Source organism: Callionymus lyra, chromosome 2 (assembly GCF_982586985.1).
Source record: "Callionymus lyra chromosome 2, fCalLyr1.hap1.1, whole genome shotgun sequence".
Classification (NCBI taxonomy): Eukaryota; Metazoa; Chordata; class Actinopteri; order Syngnathiformes; family Callionymidae; genus Callionymus; species Callionymus lyra.
In genome coordinates, this window is record NC_141819.1 from 5299615 (window position 1) to 5327324 (window position 27710).

The window sequence follows — 27710 nt, forward strand, 5'->3', positions numbered from 1 at the left end:
AGACTACATATTAGTTGACAAGAGTAATTTATGAGAAATTAATATTTATAACAAGTTAAGTATAACAAAGTTTATTTCGTAACAAAAAAAGATGAAAGATGTAAAACATGTTTAGAGCACATAGCCCCACCTGATTACTTCCCTCTGCCATCTGGAATGAAGTAATACCAGGCGACTCCAAGCTGAATAATGTTCTGTCAGAACCGAATGAACGTCGGGGTGTCCCTCGGCCCGCCACGTGACTGTCCCGGGACGGGCCTATAACGAAAGGACGTCACATGAGCCGCATCTCTATCTCTTGAATCAACAGAGCATGTACTCGAGCTGGATTCACTAGAACTCCCCACTCTCGTACATATAATCTAGCTCTGACGTCAATACTTTGATTGTAGATGTGTGCTTGTATAAAAACTGAGTTCAGTTTTGTTGTTTAAAGTCAAGCATGAAGTCTGCGCACAGACACCAGTCACTCCCGTCCCAGGTGTTATACTTCGATTTGTGGAGGAAAGGAACAATCCAGAGTATGTTCGGGTTGTCTATTTACCACTTCCAAGCAAAAGAAATACAAGCTTCCTTCACGATCGACCAGGTGTCCTTGCGACTCAACAAATTGACAGTCCAGAACAGAATATCGTCGAGCTACGGGAAGCTTGCGCTATTTACATCCATCCGTTCTTTCAAGTTCTGATTCCCGGTGTCCCGCTGGGAGAGCTTGCCTGTTGTCTCCTGTAATCTAATAATTCAAATGTTCCCAGGCGGAGGTCACACTCGCTATGCGTTGGTTCCTGTCTTCACTTCCAACCTGGGGTCAGTTTGTCCTTGACCTTTTGTGCACATCTTCAGGTGTGGTTGCCAGGCAGGTGTGGTATTCTACCAGTGATTTGACTCTAACCTGAGTTGAGCTGGTCTCCACTCAGTAATCAGTATGCATGAGTATATTTTATTATTGTCTTACTTTATATTTGATTATCCTTTTAGCATTCATTTAAGTATGGCGTATATGTATATAACAATTTTAATCTAACAACTCCACAATTTTTTTAATTAGTGGTTGTTCCGCAGCAACATTTTATCAATTACCTCTTTTATCAAATATTCATCATCTTACAAACAACACATCATTATCATGCACCTGCACACGCTATATGTATGACCGAAACTATAATAGTCTGCCTGCAATATGATTTTTTTTATTGTGCAACATAAGACTCAGGCCCCATTCTGAAGTAGTCATTCATCTTTCCCTCGTCGTGCTCAGTCGTCCAGTCCATCCTCGTCATCTTCAGTTGTTCTGACTGTTCCTCCTCAGTCGGTCCGACTGTTCCTCCTCGTATTCCAGTTGGTCCTCTTCGTCCATGTCCCAAGCCCAGTCCATCTTCTCCAACGTCCTCCAGGTCCATCTTCTTCAACCTACACACAAATAACCTTCATTCAGGAGTAGCTCTGACCATGAATATTTTATTAAGGTTAAAAGAAATGGGGATTTTCCCCATGTATTGATCCGTGTGTGTTTCTTCGGATAGGGGAATATGTTTGATGAAACTTATCTTTTGTGTACGTCTGTCTACTCATCCAGGTCAGGACATTCCCTTAACTTGATTTTTTTATATCCTCCGGTGTCGGTTATCGGGGCATCCCCCATTCTTACAACAGGACATGGTACCAAGAATCCCTAAATTATGAACATCATTGTCACCAATCCTGTCCACTGTTCATTCATTCCATTCATACATCAACCTCCCCTAGAGGACACATAAGATCGTGTTTATGTTACCTGTCCTTTGGGCTACTGTTGTCTGGGCATCTCATAGATCACCCTGATATTTTTTATTTATTATCAGTCCAATGGACTTTACCAACACCAACGCAATGAACACACTCTTTGTGCTCACCTCGTCAAGCCTGAATACTTATGTTATAATATCCAAAAGCAAAAACGCTTTTTTAACCGAATAGAAGTTTAAAGGCCTTGAGACACAGCACCTATTATCGGGCGTCTGGCGCCGTCGGGCAGTCCTGTGTAGTCGATGCCCCGAGTCCCTTTGGTGTGTATTCCCCAGTCGGGAGTCGGCGTCCTCGTCGGACGAAGAGAGAGGCGGGTGCAAGCGTTCAGTCTGGAGGCGGGAGTCTGGCTCAATGGTCAATCCTATTGGTTGAGCGCTAGGTTTAGCTAGCGAATCAGCGCAGGACAATGAAGCGGTGTCCCGCTGGAACAGTTGCCTGTTGTCTCATTTAATCTAATAATTCAAATGTTCACGGGCGGAGCTCACACTCATGGGCGTTGGTTCCGGTCTTCACTTCCAACCTGGGGTCTCACCGGCTGCGTTGGTCCTTTTGTGCACATCTTCAGGTGTGGTTGCTAGACAGACACAAATGTTTATTCTACCGGTGATTTGACTCTAACCTGAGTTGAGCTGGTCTCAGTAATCAGTTTGCATGAATGTTGATTGTGTGCAGGAACAAAAGTTCTTAGCATCAAGCAGAGTATACTTTATTATTCTCTTACTTTATATTTGATCATCTTTTAGCATTAATTTATATGCGTATATGTTTATAAGAATTTTAATAGTTAGAAACATTCTAAAAAACACATAACATACATTATTTAAGACTCAAAGAAACAAACTTTAATATTTTCTTTGAGACAAGTTTATATTTCTTACATTTACCTTTAAATGATGAGATAAAAGATGTTGAATTATTTACGACAGTTGATGCAATATTTGACCTCTGACTCGTATTCTTACGAGGTCCACCTGGTATTGAAACCTCGACATAAAAGATTGTTCAAAAAAAGAATCTGTATTTTAAGCTTGTTATTCTTCTTCTATTTATTCTTCTTCTTTTCACGATACAATTGTTCCATTTTAAGATCAATTCTAACAGAAAGGAAATGACATCACACATAGTACAAATCTTTATTTTTCATCTTAGGTAACGTCCACTTCAAGATAGTTCTGTGAAGAAACAAATCATTTCTATTTCAAACAAAGACTTGCTGACAAGTAACAAATGAATGTTCACTGCCTTTGTCTTCCTCAGATTTTCTTCAGAGAAATCCACACAGAATTAACTTTTTATCTCACATAGGAGCCGAAAAATATGAAGCATGTTTTGATAATCGCTACTATTTCAGTCGAGCCACAAAAGAACCGAAATTCAGTAGCAAACCTATAATTCTAAAGAACAGATTACTGTGAAAAATAATCCCCCTGAACTGAACTTTAACCTCACAGAGCTACATGTGTCTGAAGTGAACTTTAACCTCACAGAGCTACATGTGTCTGGAGTGAACTTTAACCTCACAGAGCTACATGTGTCTGAAGTGAACTTTAACCTCACAGAGCTACATGTGTCTGAAGTGAACTTTAACCTCACAGAGCTACATGTGTCTGAAGTGAACTTTAACCTCACAGAGCTACATGTGTCTGGAGTGAACTTTAACCTCACAGAGCTACATGTGTCTGAAGTGAACTTTAACCTCACAGAGCTACATGTGTCTGAAGTGAACTTTAACCTCACAGAGCTACATGTTTCTGAAGTGAACTTTAACCTCACAGAGCTACATGTGTCTGAAGTGAACTTTAACCTCACAGAGCTACATGTGTCTGAAGTGAACTTTAACCTCACAGAGCTACATGTGTCTGAAGTGATCTTTCCAAACCTTGACGTCCATGAAGAGATACAATCACCTGTGAGGACGATCATCAGTTTCTTCTCCTCTGTTGCTGATGTGTCAGAGCCCAGTGTGGGGCTGTAGCAGAGACGAAGATCTGTAACTGTGAGAACAAATATATTTCAACCTTACACACTAATGTATGAGCTGAGCAGGTTCGTTCTCTTTTTTGAACACACACAGTTACTCAGCAGAATGTTGCTTCAAACACACTTTATGAATCGTAGAAGTGAAAATAGTCGAAGCCACACCTTGAATAATCCCTGTGCACGTGCAGCGACTGAGTGTCCAGCAGCAAACCACACCAGGGGAAGAGACAGAGACGGGGCAGGGCGTCAATGGTAGGATGGGGACCTGGTGACGTTTGGAAGTTGGTCACCATGTTCTGGTGGTCGACGACAAGTCCGTACTCCTGCACCCCGGAGAGCAAAGTCCTGGTGACAAAGATGAGAAGTTTATATTTGGCTCAAATGGTTGATGTAAAAAGTCAAACTCACGTTAGAAAAGACTCTGCTCGACATTTGTCTGTTGTAATCAACAGGAAATCATCGACCAGCCTCATCAAACATCTGCAGACACAGAAAGAAAGGTTGTTATACGGAACTGGCTCCCCCTGCTGGCGACACGACACAATGACATCTGTCAACTTCACGACAAACGGACACTTTGTCTTTAGGAAGATCTTGAAACAGCGTGTTCTCCATGTGACCATAGTAGAGGCAGCGGAGCAGACTAGACACCACAGAGCCTCGAGGAATACCTTGACCTTGACGGTACATTCTGGAGGACAAAGAAGATCTGATCTTAGGTTGTAAAGTAAAGATGAGAAAATCAAGCCAGAAAACATGGAGGCTACAAACATCCCCTCAGAACACGTCAGTGATTCTTGACCAAGCATTTATTAAAATAATGAGAATTATTTAAGGTTAAAATTCAACATCTGTCCAACAATGACAAGAACATTCTTCTGTCCACGTCTGCTTCTCTCACATCCGTCGATACTGAATCTGTCTGAGCAGAAAGAAAAGTTAAAAATGAACACTAACCTCCTCCTGTACTCAACGATGGTCCCAGACAACAACCCAGTGAAGAAGTCCAGCTGCTCTTTCACACAATCGTCTGTGGAGAAATGCTGGAAGAAATAAAGATGACGTGACGAACACAGACTTATTGTATAGTTTCCAGATAAATGCAGCGTAACAGCCGGAGAAAATGAAAACTACGATGAAGAAAATACTTTCAAGGTCATTCTTACCTTCTCTACCAGAACAGTGTGATGAGCTTTCTTGCTTTTCTGCAGCGACGCAACAAAGTTCTTCATGTTGGCTGTTCCTGCAGCTCCGTGGATGATAGTCGCCTGTTTCCACAACACAAATGAGTCGCTTCAGATACACAACGACACAACACGAAAATAAAAAGAACATTTAATGCTTATTTAATGTAGTTCTGACTTCATTGTGTTTCTGTGATCAGTAAACTCACCTCTCGCACAAAAGTCTTCCGAAGACCTTCTTCCGAGTCGGCCCAGATTTTGGCAAAAGTTCGTACGTTGAAAACCATGTCCTCGACTGATGAAAGCACTTGACCTATGACCTCTTGAAGCTTCTTGTGAGGGTCATGACCTCCACTAACAACCGCCTTGTTCAGGTGTAAACACAAACAGAGTTAAAGGTTAAAAAATAATCTAATGTTGAAGCTTTTTTTCTCTTTTGTGCTCATTTTCAAATCCATAAATATTTGGTTATAAATGTCATGTAAAAACATCTTAAACACGCCTTGTATTAATAGACAAACATCACTAAAATCAATAATGTTATATTGATTATAATCATGTCATATTTACACACAGGAAACAGTCAGAATGTTTGTCCCTCGTTACAAACAAATTAATAATTTCTCTGAAATGTAACATCATGAATAGTGTTGGGCGACTTACTTTAAAATAGTAACTTAGTTACAATTACTTGTTACTTCTTTCAAAAACAACCCAGTTTCTTTACTTTTTAATAGGGAAAGTTTTGTAAGAGAGAAACATTTGTACAAGTGTACGGGTCAGTGTAAGTTTGGATGCTGTGATTAAACAAATCACACTAAAAGGTAAGAACAATAAAAGAAAAAAACAAATAGAAATAAAAGATTAAATGCACTGACGGTCATTTTTGTGGCAGATGCAGATGTTCAACTCACGTATCCATTCTTCATTCACTTTTAAAGTAATAACATAGAGTTCTAACTTTCTATCATGTATGGATATAAAAAGCATCTCATAAAAAATAGAAGTAAAAAGACGCTTTTGTTACAGCAAACCTTTACTCCCAACACTGATGATATATATATACTTAGTAACTATGGGCTTATTTTTGTCTCATAATTATGTGTACATGCACAGAGCTTGATCTGAAAATATTTAATGGTTGTACGAGCGATTTAATATTTCTAAATTGTATTTTGGCATTTACAAATACATTTTTACTTTTATATACTGTATATCATTTAAAAAAAAAATGTAAATGGTAAAACTTGAAATTCTGTGTGTGAAATTACATTCACATGTCAGATGCAATAACAAAGACTCATTTACAAGTCTTGCAAATGAAAATGATATATTTAGAAATAAAAATGTATTTTTAAATACCAAAAATACAAGTTAATAAGCGGATATCTACCAATGATCTCTTTAAATAATGTTTTAAGTCAATGTCTCCAGGTGTAGCAAAGATACCTTAACAAAGTAAAAGGGTTCGGCTCTGTTGTCCTTCAATGGCAGGAAGGAGGACAGAACTCGGTGAATGTCGCTCTTTCCCCAAACTGTGGAGCCGAGGAGAGACGGAGACTCTCGCACGAGGGCGAGCAAGACTGCATGTAAGTCGTGAAGATCCTGTGAAACTGGACATGAAGGATGAGACCAACAATAAACATCACATCCATGTGTGCAAGTGAGGATCAACAAGAGGTGAAACACATTTGTACCTGTGTTTTGACCTTCACCCCCATGACCCCAGTGATCGCTCTCATTCCACCCGTCTCTGGAACGAAGCGAAGGCGGGAGACGACGCTTGTACTGGGGAGGGACGCGACCTCGTCTGCACTCAACTCTTCCAGCTGGCATTTAGAAACGTGATTTCTAAAAGTCGCACAAACACATGAGACTTAGAGTTGCTGAGTGGAGAACGTTATAAAAGACTTCAGGCTGAAGAAAAAGGAAGCAAAAGAAGAAGAGGAAAAATAACCCACAGACATGTTCAACATTTTAAGAAGCATCTGTCTCGCCTGCAGTTAAATCAAAACTCTGCAGCGAGAATTCTGAGCCGCTCTAGTAGAAGAACTCGCATTTCTCTGATTCTTAAAACTCTTCATTGGCTGCCAGTTTCTTTCAGGATCATTTTAAAATGCTTCCTCCTCGAGGAATTTTTACGTTTCCATGAGCAGCAAGTGAACTTCACATAGTTCTCACACACAGTTTAAAACCTTTACACAGCAGACATGTTTGTTGTCGTTTGTTCCCGTGCACCTGTGCAGAGCCTGTGCAGGTGGGAAGAGGTAAAGTATGAGCCGCCAGTCATCATATTTTGATCTGAAACAAACCCCAGTTCCCAGATATCTGCTGATTATGATCAGTGGTCGATTGATTGAACACAACGAGCACAGACTCAAGACTTCAAGCCTTTAAATCTTGAGATAATTGAATGACTTTCATGTCGGTCCTCGTGTACAGGACACTGTAGTTGTGACGTCATCAGCAATGTTCCTTCACTTGTGTTCACCTGAAAGCCAAGTTCTGTAATTCAGCCCAGACATCGTAGCGATAGAACTTGAGAGTTTTCTTCCGTCCGACTCTCTCAGTGGCGTAGAAGCAGGATCTGACCAAGCCAGTCACGTAACAGCCAAGAAGCCAGGCCAGGAAGTGACCCAGCAGGCGTGTGCGATATGCCAGCTCACTGGGGGGAATCCTTCCTGTCCAGGAAGAGTGAAGACAGCATGAGAGCTGGTAGGACGACCATCAGGGGCCTCATGTACTTACACTAAAAATGTACACACTGAGAAGTTCACATCAGAGACGCATCAACAATGTTTGTTGTTACATGTCTGGATATTAAAGTATTCACACACATGTTTCTCTTTCTACACACTGATGATTCTTGTTCATTTACGACAACATGATGAGTTTTATACACGAGTGTTCATCAGTTATTTTAGACAATTCAGAAAAATGTGTCAGAAAATATAGGCTTGTTTTGATAACATATTAAAATGATCCACCAGAAGCTGAACAGGTTTGAATTGAAGCTCAGCAAGAGCAGGTTTTCCTCATGTGATCTGAGCATCTCCTTGAAAAACACACTTTCAGTATCACATGATGACTATATGTATGTAAACAGGAAACACTTTTATTCCATAAACGTAATATAAATACGCATGTGTTGCACTCGTCTCACTATAAAACTATAAATCCAACAGTTCATAAAGCAAATATAAACTCGAAGGATGTTTGTCATAGTTTCAGTATCTGAGGTGTTTGACAAGACAACACACACCATCTATGAGCCCCTGGAAAGAGACGGAAATAATAATAAATGGACGACACAAGCGCTGAACATGACATGAGACTGTTAACGTTCTTGAAGTGAACAGAAATACATATTTGAAGCTGAATAAGGAGAAATGACAGCTTGGAGTGAAGGAACTGACATTTGTGGGAGACATCCTGAGCAGTGAAGGCATCAGAGCGGATCCCAGAAGAATCAACAATAGAGAATATGACGAGTTCAAAATGTAAGAAAGAGCTTTAATGGCAGGATTAACTACATGAGAAAATTATTAACTAATCGCTCAGAAACAAAGTAAAACAAATGACTGAAAAGAAAAGTGAATATTGAAGTATGATGACAGGAAACATGTTTATTTGTTAAAAAAGAAACAGACAGAAGATGTAATGTAAACAGCAAATGTTTGTCTGATATCAATGATGGACAGATATGTTGTTTGTGACTCTGGACAGTAGGGGGCGATGAGAGAAACAGAACGTGTTTAGATGTATGGAATACCAGAAATACACATTTATGCATGTATTTATCTCACAATAGCCATTTAATAGTCTTTTCCCCTGGATGTGGTTATTTACAAACACTTTATTATTCACTAATTGTGTCACTCATGGTATTCCATAGAATAGAGAATTAGGAAATACTCTTTATTTATCTGTTTTACAGTATTTCATATATTTTCTAACTTGTATTCCCCTTAATGTCTCTACATCCAAACATATTATATTACCTAATAATGACACACCTGGGGTGTATTTGACTATGATGGAAAGAAGCATTCTGGAAAATAACTGAAATACAGCATGAAGAAATAGATTAGAGTCTATCCCAGAGTTTAGGGGCGAGAGGCGGGGACATCCTGGACAGGAGGCCAGTCTGTCTCAGGGAACACAAAGACACATACGGACTTATTTTCCCCAAGTTCTCAATCAACCTCTGTATGTTTTTGGACTGTGGGAGGAAACCGGAGTGTCCGGAGTAAACCCACACAACACGAGGAGAACATACACACTCCACACATGAAGGTCATCCTCCCGACCTGGAAGCGAACCGACAACCTGGTGAAAGAGTTTCAGGTAGTTTGCTTTTTTAAAATATAATATACACGTATTTGGATATTGATTTAGACATTTACAGTGGAGAGAACAAGTATTTGATACATTTTTGAAGTTTTCTCTCTTACAAAGCATGTAGAGTCTGTCATTTGTATCAAAGGTTCAACTTTGAAGGACAGAATCTAAAACTAAAATGCAGAAAATCACAGTTGATGATTTTTAAATCATTAATTTCCATTGTATTGCATGACATTAGTATTTGATGGTCCATCAACCAGTAAGAATTTAGGCTCAGACCTGTTAGTTCTTCTTTAAGAAGCTGTTCTCCACTCATTACCTGCTTTAACTGCACCTGTTTGAACTCATCACCTGTAGAAAAGACACCTGTCCACACACTCCAACCTCTCCACAATGGCCAAGACCAGAGAGCTGTGCAAGGACATCAGGGATCCAACTGTAGACCTGCACAAGGCTGGGATGGACTACAGGACAATAGACCAGCAGCTCGGTGAGAAGAACAACTGTTGGTGCAATTATCAGAAAATGGAAGAAGTTCAAGACGACGGTCGATCTCCCTCGGTCTGGAAGCTCCATGCAAGATCTCTCCTCGTGGGGCATCAAGGATCATGAGGACAGTGAGGGATGAGCCCAGAACTACATGGCAGGACCTGGTCAGTGACCTGAGTAGAGCTGGGACCACAGTCTCAAAGAAAACCATCAGTAACACACTCCGCCGTCATGGATTAAAATCCTGCAGTGCATGACAACGACACCAAACACACAGCCAGGGCGACGAAGGAGTGGCTCCGTAGGAAGCATCTCAAGGTCCTGGAGTGGCCTAGCCAGTCTCCAGACCTGAATCCTATTGAACATCTTTGGAGAGAGCTGAAAGCCCGTGTTGCCCAGAGACAGCCCTGAAACCTGAAGGCTCTGGAGAAGGTCTGTATGGAGGAGTGGTGCAAACCTGCTGAAGAACTACAGAAAACGTCTGATCTCTGTTATTGTAAACAAAGGTTTCTGTAGCAAATATTGAGTTCTGTTCGTCTGATGTATCAAATACTTATGTCATGCAATTAAATGGAAATTATTCTTTTATTTAAAAATCATCTTTCATTTTCTGCATTTTTGTTTTAGATTCTGTCCTCACAGTTGAAGAGTAACTTTGATACAAATGACTGACTCTACATGCTTTAAGTGAGAAAACTTCAAAAACCAGGGGTGTATCAAATACTTGTTCTCTCCACTGTATGTGTGTATTTATTTCACATTAGTCATTTAAAGGTATTTTCCTCTGAATGTCACAATTTCCAAAATATGGATTTAGTGATGAACACAGACTATAATTTCTCTACCAGAAAAGCGTGATGATCTTTCTTGCTTTTCTTGACCTGCACCAGACCAATGTCCTTATGTCTGAACTGACTTTAGGTCCAATTACATTCATCTCCTCAGCAGTCTTCCTCAGTCCTCAAGATCAATCCTCAAAACTAAGGAATGAGGTTCATCTGAGGACTTAGAAATGGGACTCCCCTTAAAAGCAGATTCGTCATCATAGGTCGTCCATTACCGTCGACAGAATATGTTTTACAACAACAGAACCTGCAAGAATGGCTCCAGCAACAGTGTTGATGGTGGACTTTAGACATGTTTTTATCAGCTGCCAGACGCAGAGATGTTCCTCAGAGAAGAGTTTAGAAGTTGGTCAGTTCATCTGAGGAGTTCATGTTCATACTGTACAGAAATGAGAATCGAGGGGCGTGTTTGTCTGCGGCTCCTGGAATTGTGACTCATTTTATATCATATTTTTGCGAACTATAACCACAGAAAACAGCGACAAGACATCAACAGATTCTTCCAATTTATTTTTGAAACTTTTTTTCATCCACAATGTCATGGACTCGTCAGAAAACAGAAGCGTCGAGAGCAGGCGCAGCAAAGCCCCGGAGGCTAACATGAACGCCCGCTTAGCAGCCAACTTTTGCAGCCATGATGGACTCTCTAGAAGCAACATCTTCCTCAAAACTCTTCACTGGCTACTGTTCGCTCTGAGATCGCAGCAGTACAACGAGAAGTGAGCGAGTGCATTGAGCCGCTGAAAGAGAAGAAAACACCAGCAGACCCTCCTGGATCTACAACACGCTGCTAGGGATCATGGCGACGACCTCGGAGCTCCAGGCCTCCGTGAACACCTGACCGCAGGTGAAGCGACTGGAGGAGCAATAATATCCCACTGGTGGGACTGATGGACCGGGACAAACCATTCTTCTCTACCGGGGCAAACCATTCTTCATCTCCTCTACCGGGGCAAACCATTCTTCATCTTCTCTACGAGGGCAAACCATTCTTCATCTTCTCTACCGGAACAAACCATTCTTCATCTTCTCTACCGGGGCAAACCATTCTTCATCTTCTCTACCGGGGCAAACCATTCTTCGTCTTCTCTACCGGGGCAAACCATTCTTCATCTTCTCTACCGGAACAAACCATTCTTCATCTTCTCTACCGGGGCAAACCATTCTTCATCTTCTCTACCGGGGCAAACCATTCTTCATCTTCTCTACCAGGGCAAACCATTCTTCATCTTCTCTACCGAGGCAAACCATTCTTCATCTTCTCTACCAGGGCAAACCATTCTTCATCTTCTCTACCGGGACAAACCATTTTTCATCTTCTTTCCCGGGGCAAACCATTCTTCATCTTCTCTACCGGGGCAAACCATTCTTCATCTCCTCTACCGGGGCAAACCATTCTTCATCTTCTCTACGAGGGCAAACCATTCTTCATCTTCTCTACCGGAACAAACCATTCTTCATCTTCTCTACCGGGGCAAACCATTCTTCATCTTCTCTACCGGGGCAAACCATTCTTCGTCTTCTCTACCGGGGCAAACCATTCTTCATCTTCTCTACCGGAACAAACCATTCTTCATCTTCTCTACCGGGGCAAACCATTCTTCATCTTCTCTACCGGGGCAAACCATTCTTCATCTTCTCTACCAGGGCAAACCATTCTTCATCTTCTCTACCGAGGCAAACCATTCTTCATCTTCTCTACCAGGGCAAACCATTCTTCATCTTCTCTACCGGGACAAACCATTTTTCATCTTCTTTCCCGGGGCAAACCATTCTTCATCTTCTCTACCGGGGCAAACCATTCTTCATCTTCTCTACCGGGACAAACCATTCTTCATCTTCTCTACCGGGGCAAACCATTCTTCATCTTCTCTACCGGGACAAACCATTCTTCATCTTCTCTACCGGGGCAAACCTTTCTTCATCATGTCTACCGGGGCAAACCATTCTTCGTCTTCTCTACCGGGGCAAACCATTCTTCATCTTCTCTACCGGGACAACCCATACCGGGGCAAACCAATCTTCATCTTCTCTACCGGGGCAAACCATTCTTCATCTTCTCTACCGGGACAACCCATACCGGGGCAAACCATTCTTCATCTTCTCTACCGGGGCAAACCATTCTTCGTCTTCTCTTCCGGGGCAAACCATTCTTCATCTTCTCTACCGGGACAAACCATTCTTCTCTACCGGGACAAACCATTCTTCATCTTCTCTACCGGGACAAACCATTCTTCTCTCCGGGACAAACCATTCTTCATCTTCTCTACCGAGGCAAACCATTCTTCATCATCTCTACCTGGGCAAACCATTCTTCATCTTCTCTACCGGGGCAAACTACTCTTCATCTTCTCTACCTGGGCAAACCATTCTTCATCTTCTCTACCGGGACAAACCATTCTTCATCATCTCTACCGGGGCAAACCATTCTTCATCTTCTCTACCGGGACAAACCACTCTTCAGCTGCTCTACCGGGGCAAACCATTCTTCATCTTCTCTACCTGGGCAAACCATTCTTCGTCTTCTCTACTGGGGCAAACCATTCTTCATCTCCTCTACCGGGACAACCCATACCGGGGCAAACCATTCTTCATCTTCTCTACCGGGGCAAACCATTCTTCATCTTCTCTACCGGGGCAAACCATTCTTCATCTCCTCTACCGGGGCAAACCATTCTTCATCTTCTCTACCGGGGCAAACCATTCTTCATCTTCTCTACCGGGACAAACCATTCTTCATCTCCTCTACCGGGGCAAACCATTCTTCATCTTCTCTACCGGGGCAAACCATTCTTCATCTTCTCTACCGGGACAAACCATTCTTCATCTTCTCTACCGGGACAAACCATTCTTCATTTTCTCTACCGGGACAAACCATTCTTCATCTTCTCTACTGGGGCAAACCATTCTTCATCTTCTCTACCGGGACAAACCATTCTTCATCTTCTCTACCGGGACAAACCATTCTTCGTCTTCTCTACCGGGGCAAACCATTCTTCGTCTTCTCTACCGGGGCAAACCATTCTTCATCTTCTCTACCGGGACAAACCATACCGGGGCAAACCATTCTTCATCTTCTCTACCGGGACAAATCATTCTTCATCTTCTCTACCGCGACAACCCATACCGGGGCAAACCATTCTTCATCTTCTCTACCGGGGCAAACCATTCTTCGTCTTCTCTACCGGGGCAAACCATTCTTCATCTTCTCTACCGGGGCAAACCATTCTTCATCTTCTCTACCGGGACAAACCATACCGGGGCAAACCATTCTTCGTCTTCTCTACCGGGGCAAACCATTCTTCGTCTTCTCTACCGGGGCAAACCATTCTTCATCTTCTCTACCGGGGCAAACCCTTCTTCATCTTCTCTACCGGGACAAACCATACCGGGGCAAACCATTCTTCATCTTCTCTACCGGGGCAAACCATTCTTCGTCTTCTCTACCGGGGCAAACCATACCGGGGCAAACCATTCTTCATCTTCTCTACTGGGGCAAACCATTCTTCATCTTCTCTACCGGGGCAAACCATTCTTCATCTTCTCTACCGGGGCAAACCATTCTTCATCTTCTCTACCGGGACAAACCATACCGGGGCAAACCATTCTTCATCTTCTCTACTGGGGCAAACCATTCTTCATCTTCTCTACCGGGACAAACCATACCGGGGCAAACCATTCTTCATCTTCTCTACCGGGGCAAACCATTCTTCATCTTCTCTACCGGGGCAAACCATTCTTCATCTTCTCTACCGGGACAAACCATACCGGGGCAAACCATTCTTCATCTTCTCTACCGGGGCAAACCATTCTTCATCTTCTCTACCGGGACAAACCATACCGGGGCAAACCATTCTTCATCTTCTCTACTGGGGCAAACCATTCTTCGTCTTCTCTACCGGGACAAACCATACCGGGGCAAACCATTCTTCATCTTCTCTACCGGGGCAAACCATTCTTCATCTTCTCTACCGGGACAACCCATACCGGGGCAAACCATTCTTCATCTTCTCTACCGGGGCAAACCATTCTTTGTCTTCTCTACCGGGGCAAACCATTCTTCATCTTCTCTACCGGGGCAAACCATTCTTCATCTTCTCTACCGGGACAAACCATACCGGGGCAAACCATTCTTCATCTTCTCTACTGGGGCAAACCATTCTTCATCTTCTCTACCGGGACAAACCATACCGGGGCAAACCATTCTTCATCTTCTCTACCGGGGCAAACCATTCTTCATCTTCTCTACCGGGACAACCCATACCGGGGCAAACCATTCTTCATCTTCTCTACCGGGGCAAACCATTCTTCATCTTCTCGACCAGGCCAAACCATTCTTCATCTTCTCTACCGGGGCAAACCATTCTTCATCTTCTCTACCGGGACAAACCATTCTTCATCTTCTCTACCGGGGCAAACCATTCTTCATCTTCTCTACCGGGACAAACCATACCGGGACAAACCATTCTTCATCTTCTCTACTGGGGCAAACCATTCTTCATCTTCTCTACCGGGACGAACCATACCGAGGCAAACCATTCTTCATCTTCTCTACAGGGGCAAACCATTCTTCATCTTCTCTACCGGGGCAAACCATTCTTCATCTTCTCTACCGGGACAAACCATACCGGGGCAAACAATTCTTCATCTTCTCTACTGGGGCAAACCATTCTTCATCTTCTCTACCGGGACAAACCATACCGAGGCAAACCATTCTTCATCTTCTCTACCGGGGCAAACCATTCTTCATCTTCTCTACCGGGACAACCCATACCGGGGCAAACCATTCTTCATCTTCTCTACTGGGGCAAACCATTCTTCAGCTTCTCTACCGGGGCAAACCATTCTTCATCTTCTCTACCGGGGCAAACCATTCTTCATCTTCTCTACCGGGACAAACCATACCGGGGCAAACCATTCTTCATCTTCTCTACTGGGGCAAACCATTCTTCATCTTCTCTACCGGGACAAACCATACCGGGGCAAACCATTCTTCATCTTCTCTACCGGGGCAAACCATTCTTCATCTTCTCTACCGGGACAACCCATACCGGGGCAAACCATTCTTCATCTTCTCTACCGGGGCAAACCATTCTTCATCTTCTCTACCGGGGCAAACCATTCTTCATGCTATCCACCCGTGGTTGCTAGGAGACGAGCAGCATCACGGAGGTGAAGCTCTGCACTCTTGCATCAAGTTTGTTCTTCAGGCGGTTCTCAGGATCACAACATCTGATGTGATAACCCATCGTTTCCAGGACCAGCAGCTGCATCTGACTTCGTTAAGAAACACCTGAAGAAGGTGGTGGATCCAAACACTTAAGTCGTTGTGGGGGAGCAAATATTCTGATTTGAATGTTGACAACAAGAAGTTCTCAGAGTGAGTTGTTGTCTACAAGTTTTTGTGTTAAATATATCTTGTTTATATAGATTATCATTATCACATAAATATATATATACATGTATATTTATTTATTGTTGCGTCAAGTTTTGTTTGTTCAAGAGGTGTGAGACTAATATTTACTTGTGTTATTGTCACAATCCAGTTAGGAGCAGCAGTTTGTAGTGGAGGGTATGAAAGCTGCCAAGAGAGTGTGTTTGTTAGGGTTTGGGCGTGTCTCGTTTGGGGGTCACTTCTGCCAAGGAGGGTGGGTTTTGGGTTATGTTGTTTTAAGGGATTGTTTTTGTTCTGTGTTTGATATTCATGCCTGGTCCGCCATCAGTGCGCATCTTCACCACTTTGTGTGCTTATTTATCTTTATTATTTCCTGTCTTTCAAGCATTATGCATAACTTTCTTCAGACATAATGGCATCTAACAGGACAGTAGAAACTATGGGTGAGTTAAAATTTTGTAGTTGGAATTGCAAAGGCCTCCACAATCCCATCAAGCGCAGTAAGGTGCTACACCATCTTAAACATCTAGGAGCAAAAATTGTCTATTTACAAGAGACTCATCTTAAAAATTCAGACCAAAGAAAGCTGAAGTGCAGTTGGATTGGTCAGAATGATCATCTTCATTCCACGGCAAGTCCAGGGGAGTGACTCTTCTGTGGCACAAATCAGTCCCCTTTGAATGCACAAGAACAATCACGGATCCAAACAGGCGTTATCTTGTTGTTGTTGGGAAACTGTGCCACACTCCAGTCATGCTCATCAATGTATGGTCCAAACTGGGATGACGAGGGCTTCTTTAAATCCTTATTCTCTAATTTACCAGACATATCTTCGCACCTCCCTACATTTGGAGACTTTAATTGCTGGCTAGACCCAAAACTCGATCGCTCTTCTAGTCAAAGTTGTTTACCCTCACGGTCGGCCAAAACTATCCAAATGTTTAAGGAGCAATTTTCAGTAATTGACCCTTGGCGATATCAAAATCCCACCGCTAAAGCCTATTCATTCTTCTCAAATGTCCACCACACTTTCACACGTATAGATTATTTTCTTGTTGACAACCGATTTCTGCCTGAGATAAAATCCACCACATATGAAGCAATTGTTATTTCAGATCATGCTCCGGTCACTATGACAATACATTGTGTAGATATGAATAACAGCCGCACTCCATGATGTTTAACAACCGTCTTTTGTCAAATGACGACTTTGTTAAATCTATATCAAAACAAATTTCTTTCTTAGTGTCAACAAGACCCCGGCAGTGTCAGCTTCACTGCTATGGGAAACTCTCAAGGCATATATTAGAGGTGAAATAATCTCATACACTAACTACGAGAGAAGATTAAAAAACACTAAAATTAAAGTATTAACGAAACGCATCAGTCAGCTGGACTTGATCTACGCATCCTCCCCGTCACCTGACCTCTATAAGGAGCCTTTCCCTAAAAACTGAATTTGAACTATTATATATATATAGATTCAACTGTTACGATCATGGTGATAAGGCCAGTAAATTATTAGCATATCAGTTACGACAGATTTCAGCCTCACAACAAATAACTCAAATTCAAACGCCTTCTGGAATAGCAACTGATCATAAAAAGATAAACAATGAGTTCAGAGACTTCTACAAAAATCTGTACAATCAGAGAATAAGGAAGATATTTCAGATTAAAAAAAAAATGTTTGACAATACAGTTGACTGTCACCTCATGAACATCTTTCCTTTTATTTCTTGTTTATTTTAAATGCTTGTTTAGATTGACAATGTTATTATCTACAGGATGTGGGGTGTGTGTATGTGCGGACCAGGCATGTTTTGTTTTTGTTGTTTTGTTTTTATTTATTTTGTTTTGTTTTAGTTCTTTTTATCTTTTCTGTTAATTATACAAGTATGCATCTTTACGTCTTTTAATTTTTTTTATGAATATACTGTATATGTTTGAGTGTGTGTGGATATATATGTATACTTTTATTTTTACAGCGGCAGAAATGTTATTTCTCTTCTTCTGATGGACATTTTCTTCTTTCATATTTATTTTTATTTTCTGTGTATCATTCCATTTACGCTGTTGAGCTGTACTGGTTGTTTTATGTAAAAAGTCAATAAACAAATATCTTAAAATATATATATATATATATACACATGTATCAAGACATTCAGCATAAATGAAATGAAGTAAACAATGAAAGGACATTAAAAACTAAATAAATAATCAACAAAATGAAATAAATAATCAACAATACTTAAATAATCAACTAATAAACAGAATATCAACAAAAAAGCAAGTTAATGCACAGGTAGTGCAAGTGGAGGTGAGAGTGATGGTAGGACAGGGATGGAGTTTAGTCTCCTGACTGGTGGAAGAAGCTGACCTTTAACCTGCTGGTTCTGGCCTGAAGACTGCGCAGTCCTCTGCCTGACGGCAGCAGTGTTACTGCCGACCCTCACTGTCTGTGGTCTCCCCGTCAGGAAGTCCAACAACCAGTTGCACAGGGAGGTGTTGAGTCCCAACCGGTCCAGTTTGAGGATGAGCTGCTGGGGGATGATGGTGTTGAATGCTGAGCTGTATTCGATGAACAGCATTCTGACGAGTCTTTAGTCTCCAGGTGGGTGAGGGCTGAGTGGAGGGCAGCAGAGATGGTACCATCAGTCGAGCGGTCAGACCAATATGCAACCTGGAAGGGGTCCAGGGCGGGGGGGAGCTCAGAGTTGATGTGCTGCAGGACTAGCCGCTCGAAGCACTTCATGAGGATGGGAGTGAGTGCGATCTGACGGTAGTCGTTGTAGCTGGAGGGGGACGACTTCTTCCGGACCGGCATGATGGGGGTGGCTTTGAGGCGGAGGACAACAGTTTGTCTCAGTGAGGAGTTGAAGTTATCATAATATGCATCATTTTTCTATCACAGTCTTTTCAGTAGATTGAGTCAAAACCTCTCTATTTACTGATCCTCCATAACTTTAAAATGTGTGATTCATACAGAACACTTTACAGATCCTTGAATCTTTGAGCCATTTATAGAAGTTGTTGACACAGTTGTTGAGATCCAGTCTTTCCTGGTCCAACCTGAGCAGAAGGTTTGATGAGGTTGAGGAAATGAAAGTCAAACCACTTCTCTCAAGTTAAGTTGATTTATTAACAAAAAGATTACAAGTTGGGTTGAATGTGAAGATACAGAGCTCATGGCTCACGGATGCCCCCCCCCCCCCCCCACCTCTGTTTCCTGTTTGTATTACATACTCTCTGAACAGAACTTATTTTGATTAAAATATTTGTACATTAATTATTTACTTTTCACTTAACCCCTCGTAACCATACTTTATTCACACCTATCTTCCTCTCTTCATCTTGACATATATTTTCTATGAAGGCCAGAGCATTTCTCTCTTTTGCATAGTGTAAAGTATTTAAACTCATTCAACTTAATGTAGAAAGACGTTTCCAACACTGAAATTAAAAGCAGTGTTCAACTAAATCTGTATTATCTTAAGTAAGTCAGTAAGTAAGTAATATTTATTTATATAGTGCTTTTCGAGACCAGGGTCACAAAGCGCTTAAACAATCAAAACAATACTCAAAAAAGTACATACTTTAAAGATCAAGATAATACTGAAAACAACACAGGAGTTCGAGAAATTCAAGGAAAAGCCTGAACAAATAGAAACGTCTTAAGATGTTTCTTAAAGGAGTCAGTAGATCCATCAAGTGCAAAGAGAGAGGAAGATCTTCATAGTGACTAAATAAGAACATTTCAAAATAACACACATGAAAAAACAATAAAACAATCATTCAAGGTTGACTCAGTGTGAATTATCATGTGACTTTTTAGGTTACAATTACGTGTAAAACACTTTCCACACTGAGAACAGATGACAGGTTTTTCTCCAGTGTGTATTGTCATGTGACTCTGGCAAAATTGGTGGTGTTGACTCTGAGATGACAGACGGGACAGAGCTCACTCAGGCGGCCAACGACCTCATGATGGTAAGTTATATTCGGAAAATGAGCAAACATAGTTAAGCTTTCGATAACGTTGTATCTAGACACTCACCGACTGGATGTTTCCCGTTTTTATCAACCTGCCTATGCAAAAATTTAATTGTCACGGTATTATCTGGTTAATGGCACAAAAACTTGTACAAATGAAATGGAAATGGTAATTCAGCATCTTGAGTGCATTTATAGCTACTTCAGCAAGTGAAGAGAAGCATCATAAATGTAGTTATGTATGCGTTTATACATGAACCATCCTTCATGGGATCATCATCGGATGGTTCGGGTTGTATGGGAGAAATATTATTAGTTTTGTGTACGTGTCTGACATAATAATGCTTAAGAACCTTACATAATCTCATGTACATATTTAACTAATATTAAACTATTTATTTTTAATACACTACTGATGATGATGATGTGCTTGTATTGGTCAACTAGCATAATTATCAATACTAATATCTCTCTTTTTTTCTAGCTTGAAGATGATCCAGCTGTGGACAGAGAGGATCTCTGTACAAGCTCCATTATTGTTATGGTAAGGCTGATGAAAATAACTAACACCAAAAACTGCCGGTTTTTTAACAGTGCTGTGTTAGTGATTCACTAATATAACTAACAATACTAATCTTTTGTAGCCTGTAGAAGATGCTGCTGTTGATAAAGATGGTCAAGACAAGGAAGGTCTTCATGCAGCAGTTGATTATTCCATCAAACCAAAGCCAGAAACATTAGAACTCTTCCTTCATTTTCACCCACAGCAAAAGTCAGACAACCATGTAGTCTGAGGGCATTTTTCAGCAAAGATGGTTCCAACAGGATATGCTATCGTACGATAAGGACACAGGAGCACTCTTTGTTTCTTTGCATGGCTTATACTAATCCTAGGGATAGCGGCTCCTTCCTCACAGGCATGACCAACTTAACACACATTCACCTTAGAGTCGATCAGCAGAGTGATATTCACCCAAATTGTGCCGAGTCATACTTCCTATGGTCGTCTAAAAAAACCATTAAGGACCTTCTCCTGGACCTCACATGTCTCTTCATAGACAGCAAGTCTGCAGGAGGCGAGAAGTGTTGGAGCGTCATAGACGTCATGAAGCTCGTCAGCAGAAGAGGTTTGAGCGACAGAGTCAAGCTGAGGCAGCAACACACTGACTATGACACTATTGATCATGGGAAGTTTTTAGAAATAATTGTTTGAAATAACTTCTAATTAAGGTAAAATGATGTCTATTTACATTGCTTTAATTATCAATTAAAATATTTATCTCTTTGGTTTTAACTAAGGCTTCGGGATGTTTTAATTGCATTTCTGAATGTACTCTCAGCTCATTACATATTGTATTTTGTGATTTAAGTAATATTTTTGTTAAACGGACTTCTGCAAATATCAAGTTTTCACCCTTTTTTTTTCTCAAATATTATTTTTCAGTTTTCACTTTAGTTCTCATTTTCATAAATGTTGTGGGTTTAGTTTTCATGTACTACATAGTTAGCTTTGTTTTTCCATCTATTGATAACTAACATGTGCTTAGTGTTGAAATTGTGTTGCCATCTAGTGGTGTATTCATTGTATCAATGACCTGAGTAAAACCATGATGTTCTTTAAACTCACCACGCTACTGTACTTACTTAACTGCATTCTACTTTAGGGTTCAGGTAAATGTTTACTATATGATTTAGGTACAAAACAACGTAAAATACTTTTTATCAATGTTCAGGCTTGATAGCCTCCCACACAAATTCACCATGATAGTAGTCAAGGTTCTCATGAATCATAATCCAGTGGAATTTTAAAATGTCGTCATTAACATATGACTATATTTAATGATAATTTATTTCACATTTCTACATTAAAATGACTCCAAATTTACCAGGATAGTAGACAAGATCATGGTGAAGCATAATCCAGTGGAATTTTTCACTAAGCTTTTAAGAGTATAATTCTATGATATTTAAAATAAATGTGTAGTTTTTTTAAAATAATATATAATGGTATGACTTTCAAATCTACGTCAAAAAACAGAGTTTAGATACATTTCCCGCTGTATCCGTATTAACACAATTGTTGTTGGTTAAAATAAATAAATACATAAAATTATAAATATAAATAAATCTTATAATCGTTTACTCCAAAGGCAGTAGAGCAGGATTGCATCAGGTTGAATAAAAACCACATAAAGCGCTATATAAATAAATATTACTTACTTACTTACATAAAACATTATTACTGTTACTTTATTGCAATTTTCAAGCGCTCTCATGTATCAGGTGGCTTTCAGCGTCTTTACCGTAAGCTTAGCAATAGAAGCGCAAGGCTTTTTTTTAATGTGGGCTGACGTGACGATCGTTCACGGACTGCGGGCTCACGTGATGACAGTGATCTGAGCATCTCCTTGAAAAACACACTTTCAGTATCACATGATGACTATATGTATGTAAACAGGTAACATTTTTATTCCATAAACGTAATATAAATACACATGTGTTGCACTCGTCTCACTATAAAACTATAAATCCAACAGTTCATAAAGCAAATATAAACTCAAAGGATGTTTGTCATAGTTTCAGTATCTGAGGTGTTTGACAAGACAACACACACCATCTATGAGCCCCTGGAAAGAGACGGAAATAATAATAAATGGACGACACAAGCGCTGAACATGACATGAGACTGTTAACGTTCTTGAAGTGAACAGAAATACATATTTGAAGCTGAATAAGGAGAAATGACAGCTTGGAGTGAAGGAACTGACATTTGTGGGAGACATCCTGAGCAGTGAAGGCATCAGAGCGGATCCCAGAAGAATCAACAATAGAGAATATGACGAGTTCAAAATGTAAGAAAGAGCTTTAATGGCAGGATTAACTACATGAGAAAATTATTAACTAATCGCTCAGAAACAAAGTAAAACAAATGACTGAAAAGAAAAGTGAATATTGAAGTATGATGACAGGAAACATGTTTATTTGTTAAAAAAGAAACAGACAGAAGATGTAATGTAAACAGCAAATGTTTGTCTGATATCAATGATGGACAGATATGTTGTTTGTGACTCTGGACAGTAGGGGGCGATGAGAGAAACAGAAAGAACGTGTTTAGATGTATGGAATACCAGAAATACACATTTATGCATGTATTTATTTCACAATAGCCATTTAATAGTCTTTTCCCCTGGATGTGGTTATTTACAAACACTTTATTATTCACTAATTGTGTCACTCATGGTATTCCATAGAATAGAGAATTAGGAAATACTCTTTATTTATCTGTTTTACAGTATTTCATATATTTTCTAACTTGTATTCCCGTTAATGTCTCTACATCCAAACATATTATATTACCTAATAATGACACACCTGGGGTGTATTTGACTATGATGGAAAGAAGCATTCTGGAAAATAACTGAAATACAGCATGAAGAAATAGATTAGAGTCTATCCCAGAGTTTAGGGGCGAGAGGCGGGGACATCCTGGAAAGGAGGCCAGTCTGTCTCAGGGAACACAAAGACACATACGGACTTATTTTCCCCAAGTTCTCCATCAACCTCTGTATGTTTTTGGACTGTGGGAGGAAACCGGAGTGTCCGGAGTAAACCCACACAACACGAGGAGAACATACACACTCCACACATGAAGGTCATCCTCCCGACCTGGAAGCGAACCGACAACCTGGTGAAAGAGTTTCAGGTAGTTTGCTTTTTTTAAATATAATATACACGTATTTGGATATTGATTTAGACATTTACAGTGGAGAGAACAAGTATTTGATACATTTTTGAAGTTTTCTCTCTTACAAAGCATGTAGAGTCTGTCATTTGTATCAAAGGTTCAACTTTGAAGGACAGAATCTAAAACTAAAATGCAGAAAATCACAGTTGATGATTTTTAAATCATTAATTTCCATTGTATTGCATGACATTAGTATTTGATGGTCCATCAACCAGTAAGAATTTAGGCTCAGACCTGTTAGTTCTTCTTTAAGAAGCTGTTCTCCACTCATTACCTGCTTTAACTGCACCTGTTTGAACTCATCACCTGTAGAAAAGACACCTGTCCACACACTCCAACCTCTCCACAATGGCCAAGACCAGAGAGCTGTGCAAGGACATCAGGGATCCAACTGTAGGCCTGCACAAGGCTGGGATGGACTACAGGACAATAGACCAGCAGCTCGGTGAGAAGAACAACTGTTGGTGCAATTATCAGAAAATGGAAGAAGTTCAAGACGACGGTCGATCTCCCTCGGTCTGGAAGCTCCATGCAAGATCTCTCCTCGTGGGGCATCAAGGATCATGAGGACAGTGAGGGATGAGCCCAGAACTACATGGCAGGACCTGGTCAGTGACCTGAGTAGAGCTGGGACCACAGTCTCAAAGAAAACCATCAGTAACACACTCCGCCGTCATGGATTAAAATCCTGCAGTGCATGACAACGACACCAAACACACAGCCAGGGCGACGAAGGAGTGGCTCCGTAGGAAGCATCTCAAGGTCCTGGAGTGGCCTAGCCAGTCTCCAGACCTGAATCCTATTGAACATCTTTGGAGAGAGCTGAAAGCCCGTGTTGCCCAGAGACAGCCCTGAAACCTGAAGGCTCTGGAGAAGGTCTGTATGGAGGAGTGGTGCAAACCTGCTGAAGAACTACAGAAAACGTCTGATCTCTGTTATTGTAAACAAAGGTTTCTGTAGCAAATATTGAGTTCTGTTCGTCTGATGTATCAAATACTTATGTCATGCAATTAAATGGAAATTAATTGTTTAAAAATCATCTGATTTTTCTGCATTTTTGTTTTAGATTCTGTCCTCACAGTTGAAGAGTAACTTTGATACAAATGACTGACTCTACATGCTTTAAGTGAGAAAACTTCAAAAACCAGGGGTGTATCAAATACTTGTTCTCTCCACTGTATGTGTGTATTTATTTCACATTAGTCATTTAAAGGTATTTTCCTCTGAATGTCACAATTTCCAAAATATGGATTTAGTGATGAACACAGACTATAATTTCTCTACCAGAAAAGCGTGATGATCTTTCTTGCTTTTCTTGAACTGCACCAGACCAATGTCCTTATGTCTGAACTGACTTTAGGTCCAATTACATTCATCTCCTCAGCAGTCTTCCTCAGTCCTCAAGATCAATCCTCAAAACTAAGGAATGAGGTTCATCTGAGGACTTAGAAATGGGACTCCCCTTAAAAGCAGATTCGTCATCATAGGTCGTCCATTACCGTCGACAGAATATGTTTTACAACAACAGAACCTGCAAGAATGGCTCCAGCAACAGTGTTGATGGTGGACTTTAGACATGTTTTTATCAGCTGCCAGACGCAGAGATGTTCCTCAGAGAAGAGTTTAGAAGTTGGTCAGTTCATCTGAGGAGTTCATGTTCATACTGTACAGAAATGAGAATCGAGGGGCGTGTTTGTCTGCGGCTCCTGGAATTGTGACTCATTTTATATCATATTTTTGCGAACTATAACCACAGAAAACAGCGACAAGACATCAACAGATTCTTCCAATTTATTTTTGAAACTTTTTTTCATCCACAATGTCATGGACTCGTCAGAAAACAGAAGCGTCGAGAGCAGGCGCAGCAAAGCCCCGGAGGCTAACATGAACGCCCGCTTAGCAGCCAACTTTTGCAGCCATGATGGACTCTCTAGAAGCAACATCTTCCTCAAAACTCTTCACTGGCTACTGTTCTACTGGGCAAACCATTCTTCATCTCCTCTACCGGGGCAAACCATTCTTCGTCTTCTCTACCGGGGCAAACCATTCTTCATCTCCTCTACCGGGGCAAACCATTCTTCATCTCCTCTACCGGGGCAAACCATTCTTCGTCTTCTCTACCGGGGCAAACCATTCTTCATCTTCTCTACCGGGGCAAACCATTCTTCATCTTCTCTACCGGGGCAAACCATTCTTCATCTTCTCTACCTGGGCAAACCATTCTTCGTCTTCTCTACCGGGGCAAACCATTCTTCATCTCCTCTACCGGGGCAAACCATTCTTCGTCTTCTCTACCGGGGCAAACCATTCTTCATCTTCTCTACCGGGGCAAACCATTGTTCATCTTCTCTACCGGGGCAAACCATTCTTCATCTTCTCTACCTGGGCAAACCATTCTTCGTCTTCTCTACCGGGGCAAACCATTCTTCGTCTTCTTTACCGGGACAAACCATTCTTCGTCTTCTCTACCGGGGCAAACCATTCTTCGTCTTCTCTACCGGGACAAACCATTCTTCATCTTCTCTACCGGGGCAAACCATTGTTCATCTTCTCTACCGGGGCAAACCATTCTTCATCTTCTCCCTTCCTGGGCAAACCATTCTTCGTCTTCTCTACCGGGGCAAACCATTCTTCGTCTTCTCTACCGGGACAAACCATTCTTCGTCTTCTCTACCGGGGCAAACCATTCTTCGTCTTCTCTACCGGGGCAAACCATTCTTCATCTTCTCTACCGGGGCAAACCATTCTTCATCTTCTCTACCGGGACAAACCATTCTTCGTCTTCTCTACCGGGGCAAACCATTCTTCATTTTCTCTACCGGGCAAACCATTCTTCATCTTCTCTACCGGGGCAAACCATTCTTCATCTTCTCTACCGGGGCAAACCACTCTTCATCTTCTCTACCTGGGCAAACCATTCTTCATCTTCTCTACCGGGACAAACCATTCTTCATCATCTCTACCGGGGCAAACGATTCTTCATCTTCTCTACCGGGACAAACCACTCTTCAGCTGCTCTACCGGGGCAAACCATTCTTCATCTCCTCTACCGGGACAACCCATACCGGGGCAAACCATTCTTCATCTTCTCTACCGGGGCAAACCATTCTTCATCTTCTCTACCGGGGCAAACCACTCTTCATCTTCTCTACCGGGGCAAACCACTCTTCATCTTCTCTACCGGGGCAAACCATTCTTCATCTTCTCTACCTGGGCAAACCATTCTTCATCTTCTCTACCGGGACAAACCATTCTTCATCATCTCTACCGGGGCAAACCATTCTTCATCTTCTCTACCGGGACAAACCATTCTTCAGCTGCTCTATAGGGGCAAACCATTCTTCATCTTCTCTACCTGGGCAAACCAATCTTCGTCTTCTCTACCGGGACAAACCATTCTTCGTCTTCTCTACCGGGGCAAACCATTCTTCGTCTTCTCTACCGGGACAAACCATTCTTCATTTTCTCTACCGGGGCAAACCATTCTTCATCTTCTCTACCGGGGCAAACCATTCTTCGTCTTCTCTACCGGGACAAACCATTCTTCATCTTCTCTACTGGGGCAAACCATTCTTCTTCTTCTCTACCGGGGCAGACCATTCTTCATCATCTCTACCGGGACAAACCATTCTTCGTCTTCTCTACCGGGGCAAACCATTCTTCATCTTCTCTACCGGGGCAAACCATTCTTCATTTTCTCTACCGGGGCAAACCATTCTTCGTCTTCTCTACCGGGGCAAACCATTTTTCATCTTCTCTACCGGGACAAACCATTCTTCATCTTCTCTACCGGGGCAAACCATTCTTCGTCTTCTCTACCGGGACAAACCATTCTTCATCTTCTCTACTGGGGCAAACCATTCTTTGTCTTCTCTACTGGGGCAAACCATTCTTCATCTTCTCTACCGGGGCAAACCATTCTTCGTCTTCTCTACCGGGACAAACCATTC

General features: G+C 41.4%; 2 protein-coding genes across 2 annotated transcripts in view; one reads left to right on the forward strand and one right to left on the reverse strand.

The window, feature by feature from the left end:
* LOC148085133 (uncharacterized) overlaps positions 1-27710 on the forward strand; it is a 523722-nt gene that overhangs the window by 290405 nt on the left and 205607 nt on the right. The gene's annotated exons all lie outside the window — the stretch shown is intronic.
* Positions 198-8999, reverse strand: LOC148085140 (telomerase reverse transcriptase-like). Its single transcript, XM_087785513.1, has 14 exons — positions 8966-8999; positions 7441-7630; positions 6647-6800; positions 5159-5314; positions 4932-5033; positions 4723-4808; positions 4340-4456; positions 4174-4245; positions 3928-4110; positions 3693-3754; positions 2306-2359; positions 1984-2170; positions 1297-1410; positions 198-258 (listed from the first exon to the last, which is right to left on the reverse strand). The coding sequence occupies exons 1-14, from the start codon at positions 8997-8999 to the stop codon at positions 198-200; spliced, it is 1572 nt and encodes a 523-aa protein (XP_087641639.1).